The sequence below is a fragment of the Mustela nigripes genome, chromosome 11 (genome assembly GCF_022355385.1).
Source record: "Mustela nigripes isolate SB6536 chromosome 11, MUSNIG.SB6536, whole genome shotgun sequence".
Taxonomy (NCBI): Eukaryota; Metazoa; Chordata; class Mammalia; order Carnivora; family Mustelidae; genus Mustela; species Mustela nigripes.
In genome coordinates, this window is record NC_081567.1 from 38,968,450 (window position 1) to 38,984,568 (window position 16,119).

At 58.2% G+C, this 16,119-nt stretch overlaps 1 protein-coding gene across 3 annotated transcripts in view; it reads left to right on the forward strand.

Annotated features, from left to right (window-relative positions):
- Window positions 1–16,119, forward strand: part of AXIN1 (axin 1) — a 47,815-nt gene that overhangs the window by 14,409 nt on the left and 17,287 nt on the right. For all 3 annotated transcript variants that reach the window (XM_059415841.1, XM_059415842.1, XM_059415843.1), the window contains exon 2: window positions 13,425–13,565. In XM_059415841.1, the coding sequence (XP_059271824.1) occupies window positions 13,425–13,565 (141 nt within the window). The remainder of the gene's footprint in view (window positions 1–13,424; window positions 13,566–16,119) is intronic.

Consider the following 16,119-nt stretch of genomic DNA (forward strand, 5'->3'; position numbering starts at 1 on the left):
GGGAGAGGGAGAAGCAGGCTTCCAGCTGAGCAGGGAGCCTGAGGTGGGGGCTCGATCCCAGGACCTTGGGATCATGACCCGAGCAAAAGGCAGATGCTTAACTGAGCTACTCAGGTGCCCCTTAAAAATTATTTTTGAGGGGCGCCTGGGTGGCTCAGTGGATTAAGCCGCTGCCTTCGGCTCAGGTCATGATCTCAGGGTCCTGGGATCGAGCCCCGCATCGGGCTCTTTGCTCAGCGGGAGCCTGCTTCTCTCTCTCTCTCTCTGCCTGACTCTCCGCCTACTTGTGATCTCTCTCTCTGTCAAATAAATAAATAAATAAAATCTTTAAAAAAAAAAATTATTTTTGATAAACTACATTTTTCCGTACTCACTCTTTTGGTCTTATAGCTTCAAAGCTGAGAACAGGTCTTCTTCCCAGCTTTGTGGGATCTTGGGGTTTCATTTGTAAGCCTCTCCATCTCATTGTGGATTATGGACTGATTCCGACCTGTGTTAAAGACCTCAGGAGTGTGACATGTGAGCTGCCATTTTAAAAAATTTATTTGCTGGAGAGAATACGAGCAGGGGTAGTGGCAGAGGGAGAGGGAGTCCAACGTGGACCTCAATGCTGGAACCCGGAGATCAGGAGCTGAATCGAAGGCAGGCGCTTAACCCATGGAGCCAGCTGGGCACCCCGCAGGCTGCCATTCTGAAATGAGAGTCTCCAGTGTATTGTGGTTCGACGGCTCATGCCTGAAAGGCCGCAGGGGTGGGTGGGTACGGGTAGAATCTCAGTCAGTCTCTCCAGATCGCCAGCTGTTTGCCGGGAGTTGTTACTTCTCAGTGTGTGTTGCCGCCTCTTCGGGCTCTGTGAAGTGTGACTGGCACTTCTGTGGGACTGGTAGATTTACTGGAGCTTTGGTCTGAGGGGGCAGGTGCTTCCCAGAGAGGGCGGTACCAGGTGTAGGCTGACCCCCTGAATGAGAACTATGTTCTAATTGTAATGAGAAAAACTCCTTAAAAACTACAGTAGGAGATTCTGTAAAATGTTTATTGTCCCACTTGTTAGTCTGCTTCTTCGGGACACCTGTGTGGCTCGCTCAGTTAACAAAGATCCTCTTTTTTTTTTTTTTTTTTTTTTAAGATTTTATTTATTCATTTGTGAGAGAGAGCACACGCTGGCTCCCTGCTGAGCAGAAAGCCTCATGTGGGGGACGTGATCCCAGGACCCTGAGGTCATGACCTGAACTGAAGGCAGTTTCTTAAAGGACTGAGCCACCTGGACGTCCCAGAGACAGCACTGTTCTGTCTAGATCACTCTGGAGGCCTCTTGGCACACATGAATCCTTAGGTCCCCAATGAAACCAGGGTCCCGATCGCTGTGGCCTTCCGTGTGCATCTCCCACAGTTGTTGGGAAGAGCTACCAGATTCAGGAGCACAGCTATGTGTAGGAAGTGTGGCGCAGAGGGAACGGTCCCCAGGGCTCCTGCCTGCCAGTCTCTCGATCTGGGGACCTGTCCTCCAGTGCCTGGGCTCGTGCGAGGATCTCGTGCTTCTGATCTCAGAGCCTCCCGTCTGGTCTGTACGCCTTTGTATCAACTCTTACGGGACGTTAGGTGGGATGGTGGATTTTAACCGCTGCCTAGAGGCTTTCCCACCTCGTCCTTCTTTGTCTGTATGCGAGGGACCCGGTGCCTGGACAGCATGGTCGTGGTCTGTACGGAGGGCTTTCTGTGTCATGTGCTGACCCTCGGCAAATGCCTTGAGTGCCGTTCCTGGAGACACTGCGGATCTTTATAAGGCTGCAAGGGGCCGTGGTCGTTCCACTGGCAGCTTGATCAAGGTCAGTGGCTGGGGAGTGGCGCTGAGGGGAATTTGGCCCTGAGGGCCATCGAGAGCCAGGCTGCTTCTGCGCCCCTCTGGCGGTGGGGGGCAATGAGGGGCCGGCTGGCGGCCCCCGGCTTAGTCTGTGCCGGGCATGTTCACGGAACACACAGCCTCCCCTCTTACTGCTTGATTTTGACCACAAAGGGCCTTTGCTATGTTGCGCCGCTCAGACCCTCTGTCGGGCGGGGTGAGCCCACTGTGGAGATGAATGAGGTGCCGGCCGGAGTGTGTAACTGGGCATCCGTGTGTCCAGGTAGCGGGATGGCGGAGCGGGGAGTTCTCACCTGGAGCCTCCCTCTCCCACCACTGGTTCCTCTGTGCGCCGTCGGGGGTGCATGTGCTCCCTGGTCTGTGTCCGCAGAAGGCTATCTGTCCAGCCTCTGGCCGCACCTGCTCCCACCTCCTGTGCTGACCCCAGGGGTCTGTCATCTCTAGCTCACAATGGATGTGTATGTGGGGGCATGGAGGGGAGTCAGTGTAGACGCTGTTAACCTTGGCTGGTCGTAGAGGCCGGATTTCTGATTTTTGCATAGAGAACAGAAAGTAAGGTGGAAATTTTTATAGCTGACATTGGCCTGATTTCTGTCATTTCTGGTATAAACTTGTTGACGTTTGGATGCAAGGAGAATTACTTGTTTTCCGAGAATAATACCTACGTGTGAGTGTGGGCCCCGTGGCCGGATGCGTCTCTGCTGCTGGAGAAGCACGGAAGCGGGTCTTCTCCGGGCCGATGCTCTGCACTTTGTAAAGAGGTTCATTTGAAATGGGGAAACGTGCATCCCACCCCCTTCTGGCGCCTTTGTCTTGCTCGTTTCTTCATGGCGTTGTAGGCTCCATTGTGGGAGAAGACAGAACTCTCAGAGCGCTGCTTGGTGAGGAAGCCAGCCCCTCCTTCCTTCCTCCTCAGGGGTGGTCCTGGGAGTAACGCGGGAGGGCCGGGCAGAGCCCGCTGTGTGGCTTTGGGTGTGGGTGGTGATCTCACTCGAGGGCGGTGGGGAAGATCTCTGGCTTGGTGGTCCCCACGCACCTCTGGGTCTGGACCGCATTCCCTCCCCGTGGGAAGGTGCAGGTGCGGGGAAGGTGCTGGTCTTTGCCTGCCGTGCAGTGCTGTACACGTGGGAGGAACCCGTGTCAGTGCAGGAACTTGAGGCCCGGCCCAGGGGGGCCACAGCCGAGCATGTGGAGAAGCCAGCGATGGTGCCTGGAACGCACAGTGCCACGTGGCAGAGAGGGGACAGCCTGCCGATGAGAGCGGAGCCCGCACAGATGGCAGAACAGACATGTCCAGCGAGGGGAGCCAGACGCACGGGAGCACGTGGCTCACTGTGTGCTGCCCTTTATATGGAATTTCCGCGGGCGACCTTGGGGGGAGGGGAGCACCCAGAGGACTTCTGCAGGGGCACAGGGAAATGGGGTTGAGAGGCGCACTTGCTGTCTCGGTTGGCAGCGGTTTCGCGGGTGTGGGGGAGTCCCAGGAGTCATCCCGGTCTGTGCTTCAGGGACGCAGCATGTGGAGCATTGTGCTTTGGTAACGCTCTTTCTAGACCGCAGTCTTCGTGCCTTCTGCTAAGGGAGCAAGACTCCTGGGACCAGAGAAGGGCATCCTTCCGCAGAGCCATGGCGGTGGGCTCCTGCGTCCGGCCACAGTCACTTGGGTCTCACTGAGGCCAAGGCTCTGCAGAGGGACCGGGGCGTCGGGCGCTGCCTTGGGCAGGAGGTTGCTTGGTGATGTGTGGCTGGTGTTCTCGCCTGGCCTGGCTGGGGCTCCTCGGGTGCACATTGGCGGCAGCCCTGGCAGCATTTGAGTTCAGGATGCCCCTGCCCTTCGGTTTTGTGGAGGTGAAGAGAATGGCACTGACGGGTTGCTATGCTTTTAGTATAAATTACTACTTGTCTTGTCAAAATAGCTATCAGTCAAATGTATTTGATAGGCTAATGTGTTGTTTCGGATCCTGTGATGGCATGGGGTAGGATCCTAATGACATTAATTCCAGTGTTTTTGTTTCCTTTTAAAAATATTTTATTTATTTATTTGTCAGAGAGCGAGCGAGCGCGCAGGAGCCCGCAGAGGCAGAGAGAGAAGCAGGCTCCCTGAGGAGCACAGAGCCCGATGTGGGGCTCGATCCCAGGACCCCGAGATCATGACCCGAGCTGAAGGCAGCCGCTTAACCCACCGAGCCACCCAAGCGTCCCGCTTCCAATGTTTGTTAGTTTGTTTGTTTTAATATTTTATTTATTTATTTGATAGAGAGATCATAAGTAGGCAGAGAGAGGGGGGATGCAGGCTCCCTGCTGAACAGAGAGCCCGATGCGGGGCTCGATCGCAGGACCCTGAGATCATGACCTGAGCCGAAGGCAGAGGCCCAACTGACTGAGCCACCCAGGCGTTCCTTACGGGTGTAGTTAGGGATGTTGTGGAATGGCTTAAAGCTTGACCTATTTCTAAATTGCTATTTTATTTTTATTTATTTGCTTTGTAAGTAAACTCTTTGCCCCAATGTGGAGCTGGAACTCGTTACCCGGAGACGAAGAGTCGCACAGTCTCCCAAGTGAGCCAGGCAGGCGCCCTGGGCTGGTCTTACTTTGCAGAAGTCACTTGAGCGTTTGTTCCTTCTGCTTAGTTCAGTTAGAATCAACTCATGTGGGGCATCTGTTGGCTTAGTGGAGCCCCTCTTGTTCTTGGGGTCCTGAGTTTGAGCCCCCAGTTGGTCATAGAACTTTCTCAAGACAGATGAAAAGGTAAACAAAGTGAGCTTACAGTTCGCCGCCATGGTCTGGGGTTCACTCAGCAAAGCACGCGCACCTTTGCGGTTTGCAGAGCCCAGGCAGAGAGCTGCTTGCCCGGTGCTTATAGGGTGCAGACTGTTTCCGTAACTCTCTGTAGGACGTCACAGGGCGGCCCGGGACTGTTCAGGATAGGAAAGCGGCGTTCAGCAGAGAGACGGAGCCTTGCGCAGGGAGAGAGGAGCACACAGGCTGGAGACAGCCGCGTTCTCAGAGGGGAGGAGCTGGCTGGGAGCATCATAACCGTCAGTCTGGGGACAGTCCAGTGTGGCCCGAGGTGACTGCAAGTAACTCACTGTGGCCCAGGACTCGTGTGCATCTGTGCCGGGGACTGTCCTTGCTGCACGGCTGCCTGGAGGTGAGGGAGTGTGGTGAGTCGCCCGGGCCTCTCCAGGGGTGGCCTTGGTGTCCTATCTGTCCACGCTTGTTTCGGTGCCTTGTCCGAACCTCTCAGGCTGCCCCCGGCGGAGCGCGCCGGGGAGGAGAGGGCCGCGGCCGTGCTTCCTTGTGCTCCCATTGTTGGCTTCAGTCACAGAAGCTGCCTGAGGGAGGCGGCTTAGCTCCGTCCCGCCCACTGCTGTGGTGTCCCAGGGCAGTGGTGTCCCAGGGCAGTGGCCCGAGGGTCTGGCCGCCCCGTGAGCTGCCTGGATGGAGGGACAGACGGAGAATCCTGGGACAGCGGCTGCTTCAGCGTGGTGGCCTTCCTGCGGTGCAACAGCGGTCGCGACTCCGGGGCCCACGGGGCAGCCCAGACGGCGGCGCTCTGGCTCGAGGGCAGGTCGGTCAGAGCTAGACACAGACCCCCGGCATCCGGGCCGCCGCCTCGGCCCTTCCTGCTCATCACCCATTTTGGCCATTCACAAGAGAGGACAGCTTCCTTCTTGATCTTTCTAGAGAGAGTGAGCAGGGCACTCGCAGACACGCATGCGCAGGGAGGGATAGGGCGAGGGCAGGGGAGAATCTCCAGTGGAGGCCGGTGCTCGGGACCCTGGGATCGTGCCCCGAGGTGAAACTTCAAGTCTGTGGCTTCACTGATGGAGGGCCTCCCAGCGCCCCCAGAGGTGACTGCTCCGGGGTGGGAACCCTTTCCCTGAGTCTAGTGCCCGGCCTGCCTGCCGGGGCGGCCTTCTGTTCTTTGTCTCCCAGCTTCCAGGCCAGGCCCCCACCTCACCCCGTCCCCTGCTTTTACTTCCATCTGAGAGGCCACATCCCCATCTCTCCAGACTCTGGAGACACCGTCTGCCCTGAGAGGCACAACTGAAGCCCTGGCTGTGGCCCCGGGGCGGAGGGCCTGGTTGGGCTCGGCTTCTCGAGTTCCTGATTTCCTCGTCCTCCCTCCCTCCTGCGCCTGTGTTTTCTTCAGGGGCTCCCAGTCCGAGTCCGGCCTCTCTTCCACGTGCTGGTGTCAGCAGCGAGGATGGCAGGGGCCCAGCGCGGGAGCCCGCATTCGCGGCTGTTCCTCTGTACCTGCGCGTGGCAGGAGAGCCCGGCAGGAGAGCCCGGCGCAGGGCAGGGCGCGGACCTCGCTCTGCTCTCGCGCACGCTTTCTCTCTCTCTCTCTCTCTCTTTCTCTGTCTCTGTCGGCTCTTCGTGGGTATCGTTCCTTCCCAGAGATTCCGTAACTGCGGTGTCTGACAAGTTTCATAGGCGCAGAAGCAGAATCCAGACCCCCGGCTGTTTCCCATGTCGCTGCGGGAGCGCAGCCCCAACCTGCCCCCTCCAGTGTGCTGGAGCCTCTGTCGCTGGTTTGGGAGGCACGGCCCCAGGGAGAACGAGGAGAGGGCGTGGGCCCAGCTGCCTGCGGAGGGACAGGCTGGCTGGGTGGTCGCTGCGCTCAGGCGGGCCTCTGGGTGTGAGCAGGGCACGTGGCGGAGGTGGCCAGCGCTGGCCACTGTTTGCACAGCGAGGTCTTCTGCTTTCCTTCCTCCTCGAGGAGTGTGAGGAAAGAGCCGTGGGAGAAGGTGCTCACAGCCCCTGCTCCCTCCCTACCTGATCCCTCCCCACTTGGTGCTTTGGGGGTCTCCCGACCAGCCCTCTGCTGAAGCAGCTGTGATGGCCGCCTACACACCACACGGCAGGGGTGGGTGAGGTGTGCGAGGCCTGGGGGTGACAGGCTGGCCTTGGAGGGGTCACCGTGGAGGTGACAGGAATCTTGGGTGCATACATGTTCTCTGCACTTCTGTACAAACAAGCATGTCTTAGGATCAAAGATGCGTTCAGGAACTGACCAGGCTAAACATAGAGAGGGAAATTCAGGGAGCAAACTCCAGGGGGAGGATCTCTAACTCCGAGGTCAAATTTGGGGAAATTTGGGTTTCCTTTGTCAGCTCACAGGGCTGAGGCCCCACCTCCCAGCCCCAGACCAGGGCTGCTTCTGCACTGGGCTGGGTGCCCCAGAAGCAGGACTCAAAGCCAGAGTCCCCCTCGGAGGTGGGCCTCCAGCCGGCTGTGGGGGCTCTGGCGTCTGGCAGAAAGCGCTTCATCCAAACCCACGGCGACTCCTGTGGAAAACTCTGGAGCAGCGGCGGGTCCGCAGCAACCGGTGGTCACGCACAGAGTGGGGCCCCTGGAAGCAGATGCCAGGGTTAGGCCTAGGCAGAACTGCAGACATGGGGGTGTCGGACAGCCTGTGGGACGTAAGCTCCATCCTCCCGGGGACTCAGGGCTCACTGACGGGCACTCCAGACGACAAGAGAGCGAGCGGCCATGTGGCGACTTTAAGCGGCCACACAGATCTTCTAGGGCTGTGGCATGGGAGGGTCCCTGCTGGCTGCCCAGCCCCCCAGCCTCGGGTCACCCCACGGCAGGCACTCTGCAGCGCAGCCACTGTGTCTGGAGGCTGCACTTGGAATCTACGGAGTCTGACTATGTTTAGATGGCGTGTGTGGCCAGTGGCCACCATCAGGCCCACAGCCCAGATACGAAATCCCACGGAGAGCCTGAAGAGATGAGCCCATCAGAGGGGGAGCCAGGAGGAATCACCCGCAGGGCAGCAGGGAAGAACAGGAGGGGACGCCGACACCGTCACACAGACTCCGGAAGAAATGACCTTCGAGGAGCAGCCACTGGTCCCACAGTTTGCAGGGACAGACAGTCATGGCCCACGGGGTTCTGTGCACCCTCCCAGAGGGGACTCCCCACAACGGGGGAAGGCCTGTCGTGCTCACGTGGTCACGCGGTGAATAAGAACCGCTCAGTACAGAGGCGACCACAGTCACATTTTGGGCTTCAGAACACGCCCACGCAAGGAGTTCAGTCCCATGCTGTGATCACTTCACGGCCAGACACCAGTGAGCGCTGCCCCACTGCCTCGAGGCCCTAGAACCGCCCACAAGGAGCAGGTGTGAGCTGACCTGAGGCTTTGCGTACACCTGGCACGGGGTCCGTGGCAGTGGCGCTCAAGTACTGATGCGCTGGTCTCCACCTCAGAGAAGCACTTGAGCCTGCAGCTGCCGGTGTTGATCGGGGGCTGAGCTTGTGGCATGTGTGTTGCTGAGCACAGTGCCAAGGTCAGGGTTAGGAAGTGCGGGTCGTGCACCAGAGGCTGGTTCATGGGGTTTGTGCCGGGTGCCGCTGAGGACACAACCAAGGAGACAGCTGGGATGGGGGGGTCAGAGCAGGGACATTAACGGTGATTCATTCTGTTTTTTTTTTTAAACATTTTATTTATTTATTTGACAGACAGAGATCACAAGTAGGCAGAGAGGCAGGCAGAGTGAGAGGAGGGAAGCAGGCTCCCTGCTGAGCAGAGAGCCGGACCCTGGGATCATGACCTGAGCCGAAGGCAGAGGCTTTAACCCACTGAGCCACCCAGGCACCCCAACAGTGATTCATTTTAGATGCAGGAATAAACAGACCAGAGGAAAGGGGGAGGCTGTGTGGCTTCCTTGACCCATTAGCCACGAGGCCCACCTGTCATCTGAGCTGACCAGGGACCTCCTGACTTGCTAGGAAAGGCAGTGTGGGGACATTGGTGTCTGTGCCCGACACTCCCTCCAGACCGACATGAATGCGAGAGGCCAGGGGGGCCGGCTTGTCAGCCCCGCATGCAGAGCTGCTGCGGGACAGACACCCAAGCGCTTTCCTGGAATGCTGAGTGCGCTTCCCGGTGAGCCGCGGGAGGCATCATCTCTGTGTCAGAGCAGCTGGGGCTGAAAGTGGACACCAATACAATAGATGCCTGAATTTCTGAGAAAAAATCACAAGACCGTCACTCAAGGACACTTGACTGAGGGGGTTGACAGGAGTGTCCTTGTGGGGCGAGGGCTCAGGTGCAGGCTATAAGCGGATGGGGGGGTCTGAGCGGTTCCCCCACCCCCGGGTGGGGGTCAGGTTAGGCCGCAGAGGGTTTTGAGGAGGTGAGAGGTCTCCCCTCAGGTGAGGGAGCAGGCGGATCTGGGCACACCTGCTGCTGACAGTTGCTAGAAAGGGTGAGAACTATTTTTCATTTTTATTTACTTTGTTTTTTTACAGAGAGGGAAGGGAGCAGGGAAGAGCAGAGGCGGGGACAGAACTTTCGACAAATCTGACGGAAGCAGGTGCTTGTGCGACTCCACCAGGGCAGCGCCCAGGTCTTGATTGCGCTCCCATGGGGATCTCAGGCTCCTGAGATCAAGCCCCATGTCAGGCGCTGTGCTCGCCGTGGGCTCTGCTTGTCCCTCTCCCTCGCCGCACTTGTACATGTGCCCTCTCCCTCTCTTTCAAATACATAAAATCTTGAAAAAACAAAAATAAAAAGGTGTGGCAAGCGAAGCCAGTGGGAAGGAGTGGCAGCCCCATTCAGGGAGAAGGGACCCAGGGAGCAAGGTGGAAAGTGCTGCCAGCGCTGGGCTCGGTGAGCCACAGGAGGATGGCGACACAGTTCTTTGTCCTCTGGGTTAGCAGCTGGTGTAGTGTCAGTGCCGGACTCCAGCTGCCCTTGTTCCATGGGTGTCCGGGCTCAGCGCAGGGAGGGAACCCCTGTGAGAGACGCCCCGGACCTGGGTGGCAGTGGTGGGGAGATCGCCATCCGCCGGCCCGGACCTGGTGGGGCAATGTGGACGCTGGTATCCGCTGCCTTCCGTGGCCCAGGTGGCATTCCCCAGGACCCTGGGGGACAGGACTCCCTTAGATCCTGCTCCCCGTTCCCTCAGAGACCCCTTGAGACCCCGTGCGGCGGGACCAGTCTCTCTCCCAGGCCCTGTCCTGTTCCCTCAGAGACCCCATGCCGTGCTGGGCCGGTCCAGCGGTGATTCCGTTTTGTTTCCGGAGCCGCCATCCTGGGTTCTAGGTCCATGGCGTGTCCGATGTCCCTTTCCTTCCACCAGCACGTGACGGTCTATAGAAGCCCGTGTCCAGCCCAGGGAGCACGACTCTGGAGCATGATGGTTGCGGGATGTCCCCGGTGGCAGCCCAGCCGCGCCAGAGTGCGCTGTCCGGCGGTCCCCACGCAGGAGGGACGGGCGGTCACCGGAGACGGCATAGGCACCCATCGGGTCACTGGGGGGAGTGTCATGGCAGGAGCCTGGACTGACGTTGTTTTGGGGGCCGAGGCTTTTGCAGCGCCCTGTGGCGGGGCGGCCTCTCATTCCTCCTGCCCTTGCAGTGTCCGTGGGAGGAAAAGATGCCCAAGGACCTGCCGCGTCAGGCCCCTGTGGTCATCTTCGTTGGCACCTCGGACGTGCAGGACAGGCTCTCTTGTTCGAGTCAAACAGGTCACCCGCTGGATGCACGGCCGCGGCAGACGACGGTGTCGGAGGGAAACTCCAGCTGGAGGGAAACCTCCAGCAGACAGGATTGGTGGGTCTAGTTCACCTGCTGAAGGAGCCTGGCGCCCCGCGGGCAGCCCAGGAGCGACTGTGCGGCCGGACGTGCTTCGGGCGGGTGGACGGCTGGTCCCCTGGAGCCTCCGTCCTGCAACCATGGAGAGGATGCGCGCCCCGCCCCCTCCCGGCTTCCCCCAGCGCCACGTCCTCTTGCTCTGGCCCGCGGCCTGCAGCAAAGCCCCAGCTACGTCTCCCAGCCAAGGCGCAGTTTTTCCGTCTCGAAGGTTTGAAGATGAAGCGAGGGCAGGAGCTCCTCGGCCTTCCTAGTCTTCCCTCTGGTCCGGCGTTCCCTTTGCTCGGCCACATGTCACCTGCACGGGCCGCTCGCATGCGCAGTCATTCGCTGTGTCCCGGAGGCGGCTTTGGAAGACCGCGAAACCTTCTCTTTCTTGCTTTTTGCCTTAAAGATGGATGTTCTGTCTTTAGAAGTTGTGTTTTTGTAAGTAACGTCTGTGGCCAGCGTGGACCGCGAACCCACCGCACCGCGGTCGAGAGACGCGTGGGCCACGCCGAGCAGCGTGGACCTGAGACGGACTCTCCATCCCGGGGCAGGGCTCGCTGGGCCCGTCCGCGGACCGTCCCACGGGCCGTGGTTCCAGACACCTAGGGCGAGGCAGAGTCCAGGGGCACCGCAGCCGCGCTCCCCAGTGTGCTCTGTGGCCTGGGCCTTCCGTGCTGGCTGCTCTTTTCTCTTTAATTTGGAGATTTTTTTCTCGTTCGACCAAATGGGTATTTATGGATAGTTACCAAAATTCAATATTCTTTAAATGAAATGGAGAAACAGAAAAATAGTTTACTTCGCACTTAACCTAGTTAAGGAATTTCAGTAGTGGTTATTACGGTGACAGTATTGGTGGTTTTATTTTTTTAAGTGTAGACGAGGAACAGCAGTGCTCTATGAAAATAATATCTTATGACAGGAGGCGCCTGGCTGGCTCAGTGGGTATGTGTGACTCTTGCCCTCTGGGTTGCGAGTTCAAACCCTATGTTGGGCCTAGAGCCTCATTTAAAAAATAAAGTGAAAATAAAAATAAAATTTCGTGACACCGCAGGCTCACATCGTTTTGTCTGCCTCCTGTCAGATGTCATCTAGGCGAGGTGTAAACAAACAGGACCAGGGACGGCTGTCCGTGTCGCTGTCCACATCCCCAACCCCTGCCGCGAGCCTCTGGTCAGACCCTGTTCTGAGAGCCTTTACCACCCTGCCTCCGCCGTCCCTTGGCTGAAACTGGTTCGTGGCCTCCACGGGAGGCCCAGTGTGCTGGAGGACAGTGACTGACCCCTTGCTGGCGCGTAAGGGATGTGGCCGTGTCACTGGCTTCCCTCCCTTGCTGGCTGGCATTCTGCTGGTTTCTGAGGCCTCAGGTGCTGCCCGTCCTGAGACCGTGTGTGCCCAGGCCCCCGGGATAGTTGGCCCCACCTGGTCAGGCCTCTCCTCCAGCGACAGGGTGGCCTGGCCCAGCCCTGCACAGCCTGTGGGACGGGTGTTCAGGATACTGAGGTACCTGGTCCCAAGTCCTGTTGAAGCATCTTTTCTCACTGTGTGTGTGATTGGGATTGGGGCTTCCAGAAAGTTCTGTCGATCTGCTGACCGTTGTCCATAGAGCTTCTGTCAGCTGGTCTCCCTCCTTCTGCACTGCAGGTGGCATGGGTTCGTCCCAGGTCCCCAGCACTCGGTACAGGCTGTTGTCCGTCCATGTGACAAACGCTTGGGTCCTATGTCAGAAGGGAGGCTGGGGCTCGAGGTGTACGAATCACTGAGCACTCGAGGTGCACACCCCGGCCGCCAGGAGGGCTCGATGGGCCCTGTTGGGAGAACTGTGCTATCATGTGTCCCTTGGTCACTGTGTGAGGATGGTCTTTGGGGGAGGTGGCGTGGGAGCAGAGTCTAGACAGGAGGAGAGCGCAGCCTCCAGAAAAAGGCACGTGAAGGGAGGACCAAGATTGGCCTTGAGAATTACTCAGAATGAGATGGATTATTCAGTATTTGGTGCTAACAACAGACTCTCCATTTTGATGGAAGGGAACAAGGTAGATCATCTACCCACTGTTTTAGGTAAAGTTCTAAATTAAAAAAAAAAAATTATTGGAGCATTTGGGGAAAAATAAAAGAATACAGTTTTAATCTTGGAATGAGGAAGGCTTGCCAACTGAGATACAAAAGAACCTATGAAGGAAAAGATTGGTAAGCCTGATTTTGTAGAAATGAGGACTGTCGTGTGACCAAAATTAGTCTAAACAAAGTTAGAAAAGTGACGTTTAGGGAGAAAGTGTATTTTACACGTGTGCCTGGAAGTTAATAGTAAGAATGTTTTAAGGCTGCAGTAGATTCTGGGAAACTCCTGAACATCCCAGTGGAGAGTGGACAAAAGGCATGAGCAGGTGACTGAGGGGGAACGGGATGTAAATGGTGCCGCCCTGTTGTCTCTCAGGGATGAGACTGAAACGCAGACTGAAACTTGATGGCACATTTCAGCCAATCTGTGTGTGGTCCCAGTGCCCCGAAGGGGGAGGAAGGGACTAGAAGGCGGTGTGTTCCGTCCGGTGACAGCTCTTGGACTTGGGCACGAGAGTCCTGGCTGTCTCGACCTGCGGTGTCCTCGCGCTCTTGGGGGAAGCACGTGAGGTTGAGGACGCTGGTGACACTGCTGCCTCTGGAGTTAGGGTTTCCTCCGCAGCAAGTCAACTTGCAGAGCACACACGTCCCTCTGTAGTTAGATGGCTGCCTGTGTGCTCGCCTGGGCGTGTGCGTAAGCACGCAGGAAGGATCTGGAAGATGCCTGGGGCTGAAGCGGTTGGTGTGGCAAGAGCAGCGGCCAGAGGCAGGATGGAGACCCCGGCCCTCTGTGCTGTGTCTTCAGGAGGGCTTGCGCGTGCGGTTCAGGAACCGGACGTCTTGGCGACTCTCGGGAGATGGGGGAGCACCGCGTGGTTTTCTGCCGCTGATGTTTGCTCCCTCTCCACAGGTGCGGGTCCTGGCGGGAGCCTGTCAACCCTTACTACGTCAGCTCTGGCCACGCTCTTGCCCCGGCCACCAGTGCCAACGACAGTGAGCAGCAGAGCCTGTCCAGCGACGCGGACAGCTTGTCCCTCACCGACAGCAGCGTGTGAGTCCCTCCTCCTGGGCACGTCCCGTGCGGTCCCCAGCGCGGTTTGTCTTCCTACAGAACATGTGGCCCCCACCCCCACCTCTGGTGCACAGACCGGTGGCGCTGCCAGCAGGATCACAAAACACCCTGAGTCTGTGGCCGCTGCTTCTCCCTGAGGCCACGGCTGCTGGGACCCTCGAGACCAGGAAAACCGGTGGGCACGGGGGGCTGAGCAGGGCCGGTGGTGGCACCCAGGGTGCTGGCTGTGCAGGGTGCCTCCCCATCAGTTCTTTCTGTCACTCTTCCACATTGCGTACCCATGCAGACTGCGTGGGAACTGGGACGATGGGAGCCGGACTGGTGCTGCTGGGTCTGTGCTGGCCCCGGTGCCCAGAGGACTGGAATAGTGGTGGGGGCCGCGGGTGTCCTAGAGGCCTCGGCGACTGTCTGGAGCCACCTGGAGCCTCCAGTCCCTCATTGGTCGCAAAGGACCTTATTCTTCCATTGTTCTCTTCAGGGAAGCCTTCCCTTTGTGGAAAAGAACTTATTTTCTGACACTCTGCTTTGGTTTTTGGCAAGTGGCTTTTTGGGACCCAAATGCACATCAGAAGTCCAATGGTGTAAAACTCTCTGTGGTCATATCAGGGTGTGGCCCGGCCAGCCTGCCAAGGTCATTTGGGGTCATGGCCGCCCACGAACGTCAGATTTACCCCACTTCAGTCACCTGTCTCTGACAGGATGTCCCTGGCCAGGGCCCGGGCTGGCAACCGGACCCCTGGCACACTCCACCACCATCAGGGCCGGAGGAAAGCCTTTGGCGGGACAGCAAGCAGGTGTGAAGTGTCCCCGCACCCTGACCCCGGGACCACAGGGACAGGAGCAGCCAATGTCAACTGGCCGTCGGGGTGTCCGTCCCCAGCCAGCTTCTTTTTTCACGTGAAAGAGTAGGGCCCCTAAACCTGTCTTTCTGCAGGAAACCTGTCTGAACACGGTGGCCTCACTTCGGTAGCTGTCCCCTAGTGTGTGCTCTTCTTGGCCTGTGTCCGCATGTTCTTCCCACGCGGCCCAGGGGTGTGCAGGCCTGGCCAGCTTGCACCACTGCTGGGCCACACCAGCTACCCCTGTGTCGCGTCTGGAACCCCTTCTCTTCTCTTTGGGGACGACGTGGTGGTGACATCACGAGATGGGTTTGTCCTGATCATTTCATTCTCTCAGATGAAGCGTTGATGTGTGTTTACAGCGTCCTGCTGGAGCGGACCATGGTTTTGGCTCTTGCTCTGACCCCTACAAGCGGTGACAGCTTGGGAGCGGGCCTCTGTAGCAGCTGGTTCTCTCCTCCCTGAAATGGGTGCTACAGTGAAAATCGATTGGCCAGCATGCGTTTTCTTGAAAAGTCTCATAATTCTAAGAAGGGACTTCCATTTGTTAAAGGAAAGAACTTAAGCTTTTGAAATATTTTTTTTTCCTGATAGTCTCTTCACCTTGGCTTACACCAAGACCCAGAAGTGTAGGGACAGTCTGTTTGGAATACAAGATACTTCAATCTGCACCAGAGGCAAAAAGTTGGGGTGTGTGTGCCGTCCAGATTCTGGCCCCTGGGGCAGCTGCCCTAGCCTATCAGCCGCCCAGTGTGAGCAATGTCCTGGCTGACTTCGGACATGGGCGTCCAGGGACAGCGTCTGACCGCAGAGTCGTGTGGGATTGAGTGCCCATCAGAACGTAGGAGAAGCAAGGAGTCGGGTGGTTCAGGAAACCCGAACAGCCCCTTGGGGGGCATGTCAGGATGTTTTGGGTGCGTGTGATTCTCCTGTTCCTTGACACCCGAGCCCGTAAGTGCCCCTGCCGGGCTGCTGAGGTAACCACACAGCACACCCTGCCAGGGCCCTGACAGCCCGGGAAACTGAGGCAGGCAAGAGAAACACTGTCCCAGCCTCCTCCTCCCTTGCTCCGAACCAGAGTGCAGGCTCTGCAGCTAGATGAAGGTTCAGAGGCAGAGCATCAGGAGAGGCAAGTGTGGCCTCCCTGCCTGCCGAGGAAGCCGCTGAGCTAGGGGCTGTGGGGCTGCCCGGGACCAGGGTTAGGACACACTGGGCATCCTGTGCTGGCCCCGTGGGACAACTGCACGACACCTGCTAAAGTGAGATCAGCATGGGGGCTGCATGTACATGCCCTCAAGTCAGGGCAGCAGGGCTCAGACACGCCCTGGGGCCCCAGCGCCCAACCCCGGGCTGTGCTTGGGAAGGAGGCGGGAGCCTTGGGAAGGAGGAGGAGGCTCTCGACGGAACCCAGGACAGACTGGGCAGGCCAGGGTCCTCCGACAGCCGGACGGTCTAAAGACTCCTGCCTTCCAGCCATCAGGGTCCTTCAGTGAGAAGGAGACAGGGAGCAAAGAAGCTGTCCTCTGTGGGCTCGTGCTCTGCCTGGCATTGTCACATGCTCTGGGCTCCCGTTAGCCACTCTGCCTCCCAGGGCAGCGGGTTGGCTGGCTGCTTGCTGCCTGCTTGCTTTCTTCTTTCTTTCTTTTAAAGATTTTATTTCTTCATCTGACAGCGTACAGTAGGGAGCAGAGGGC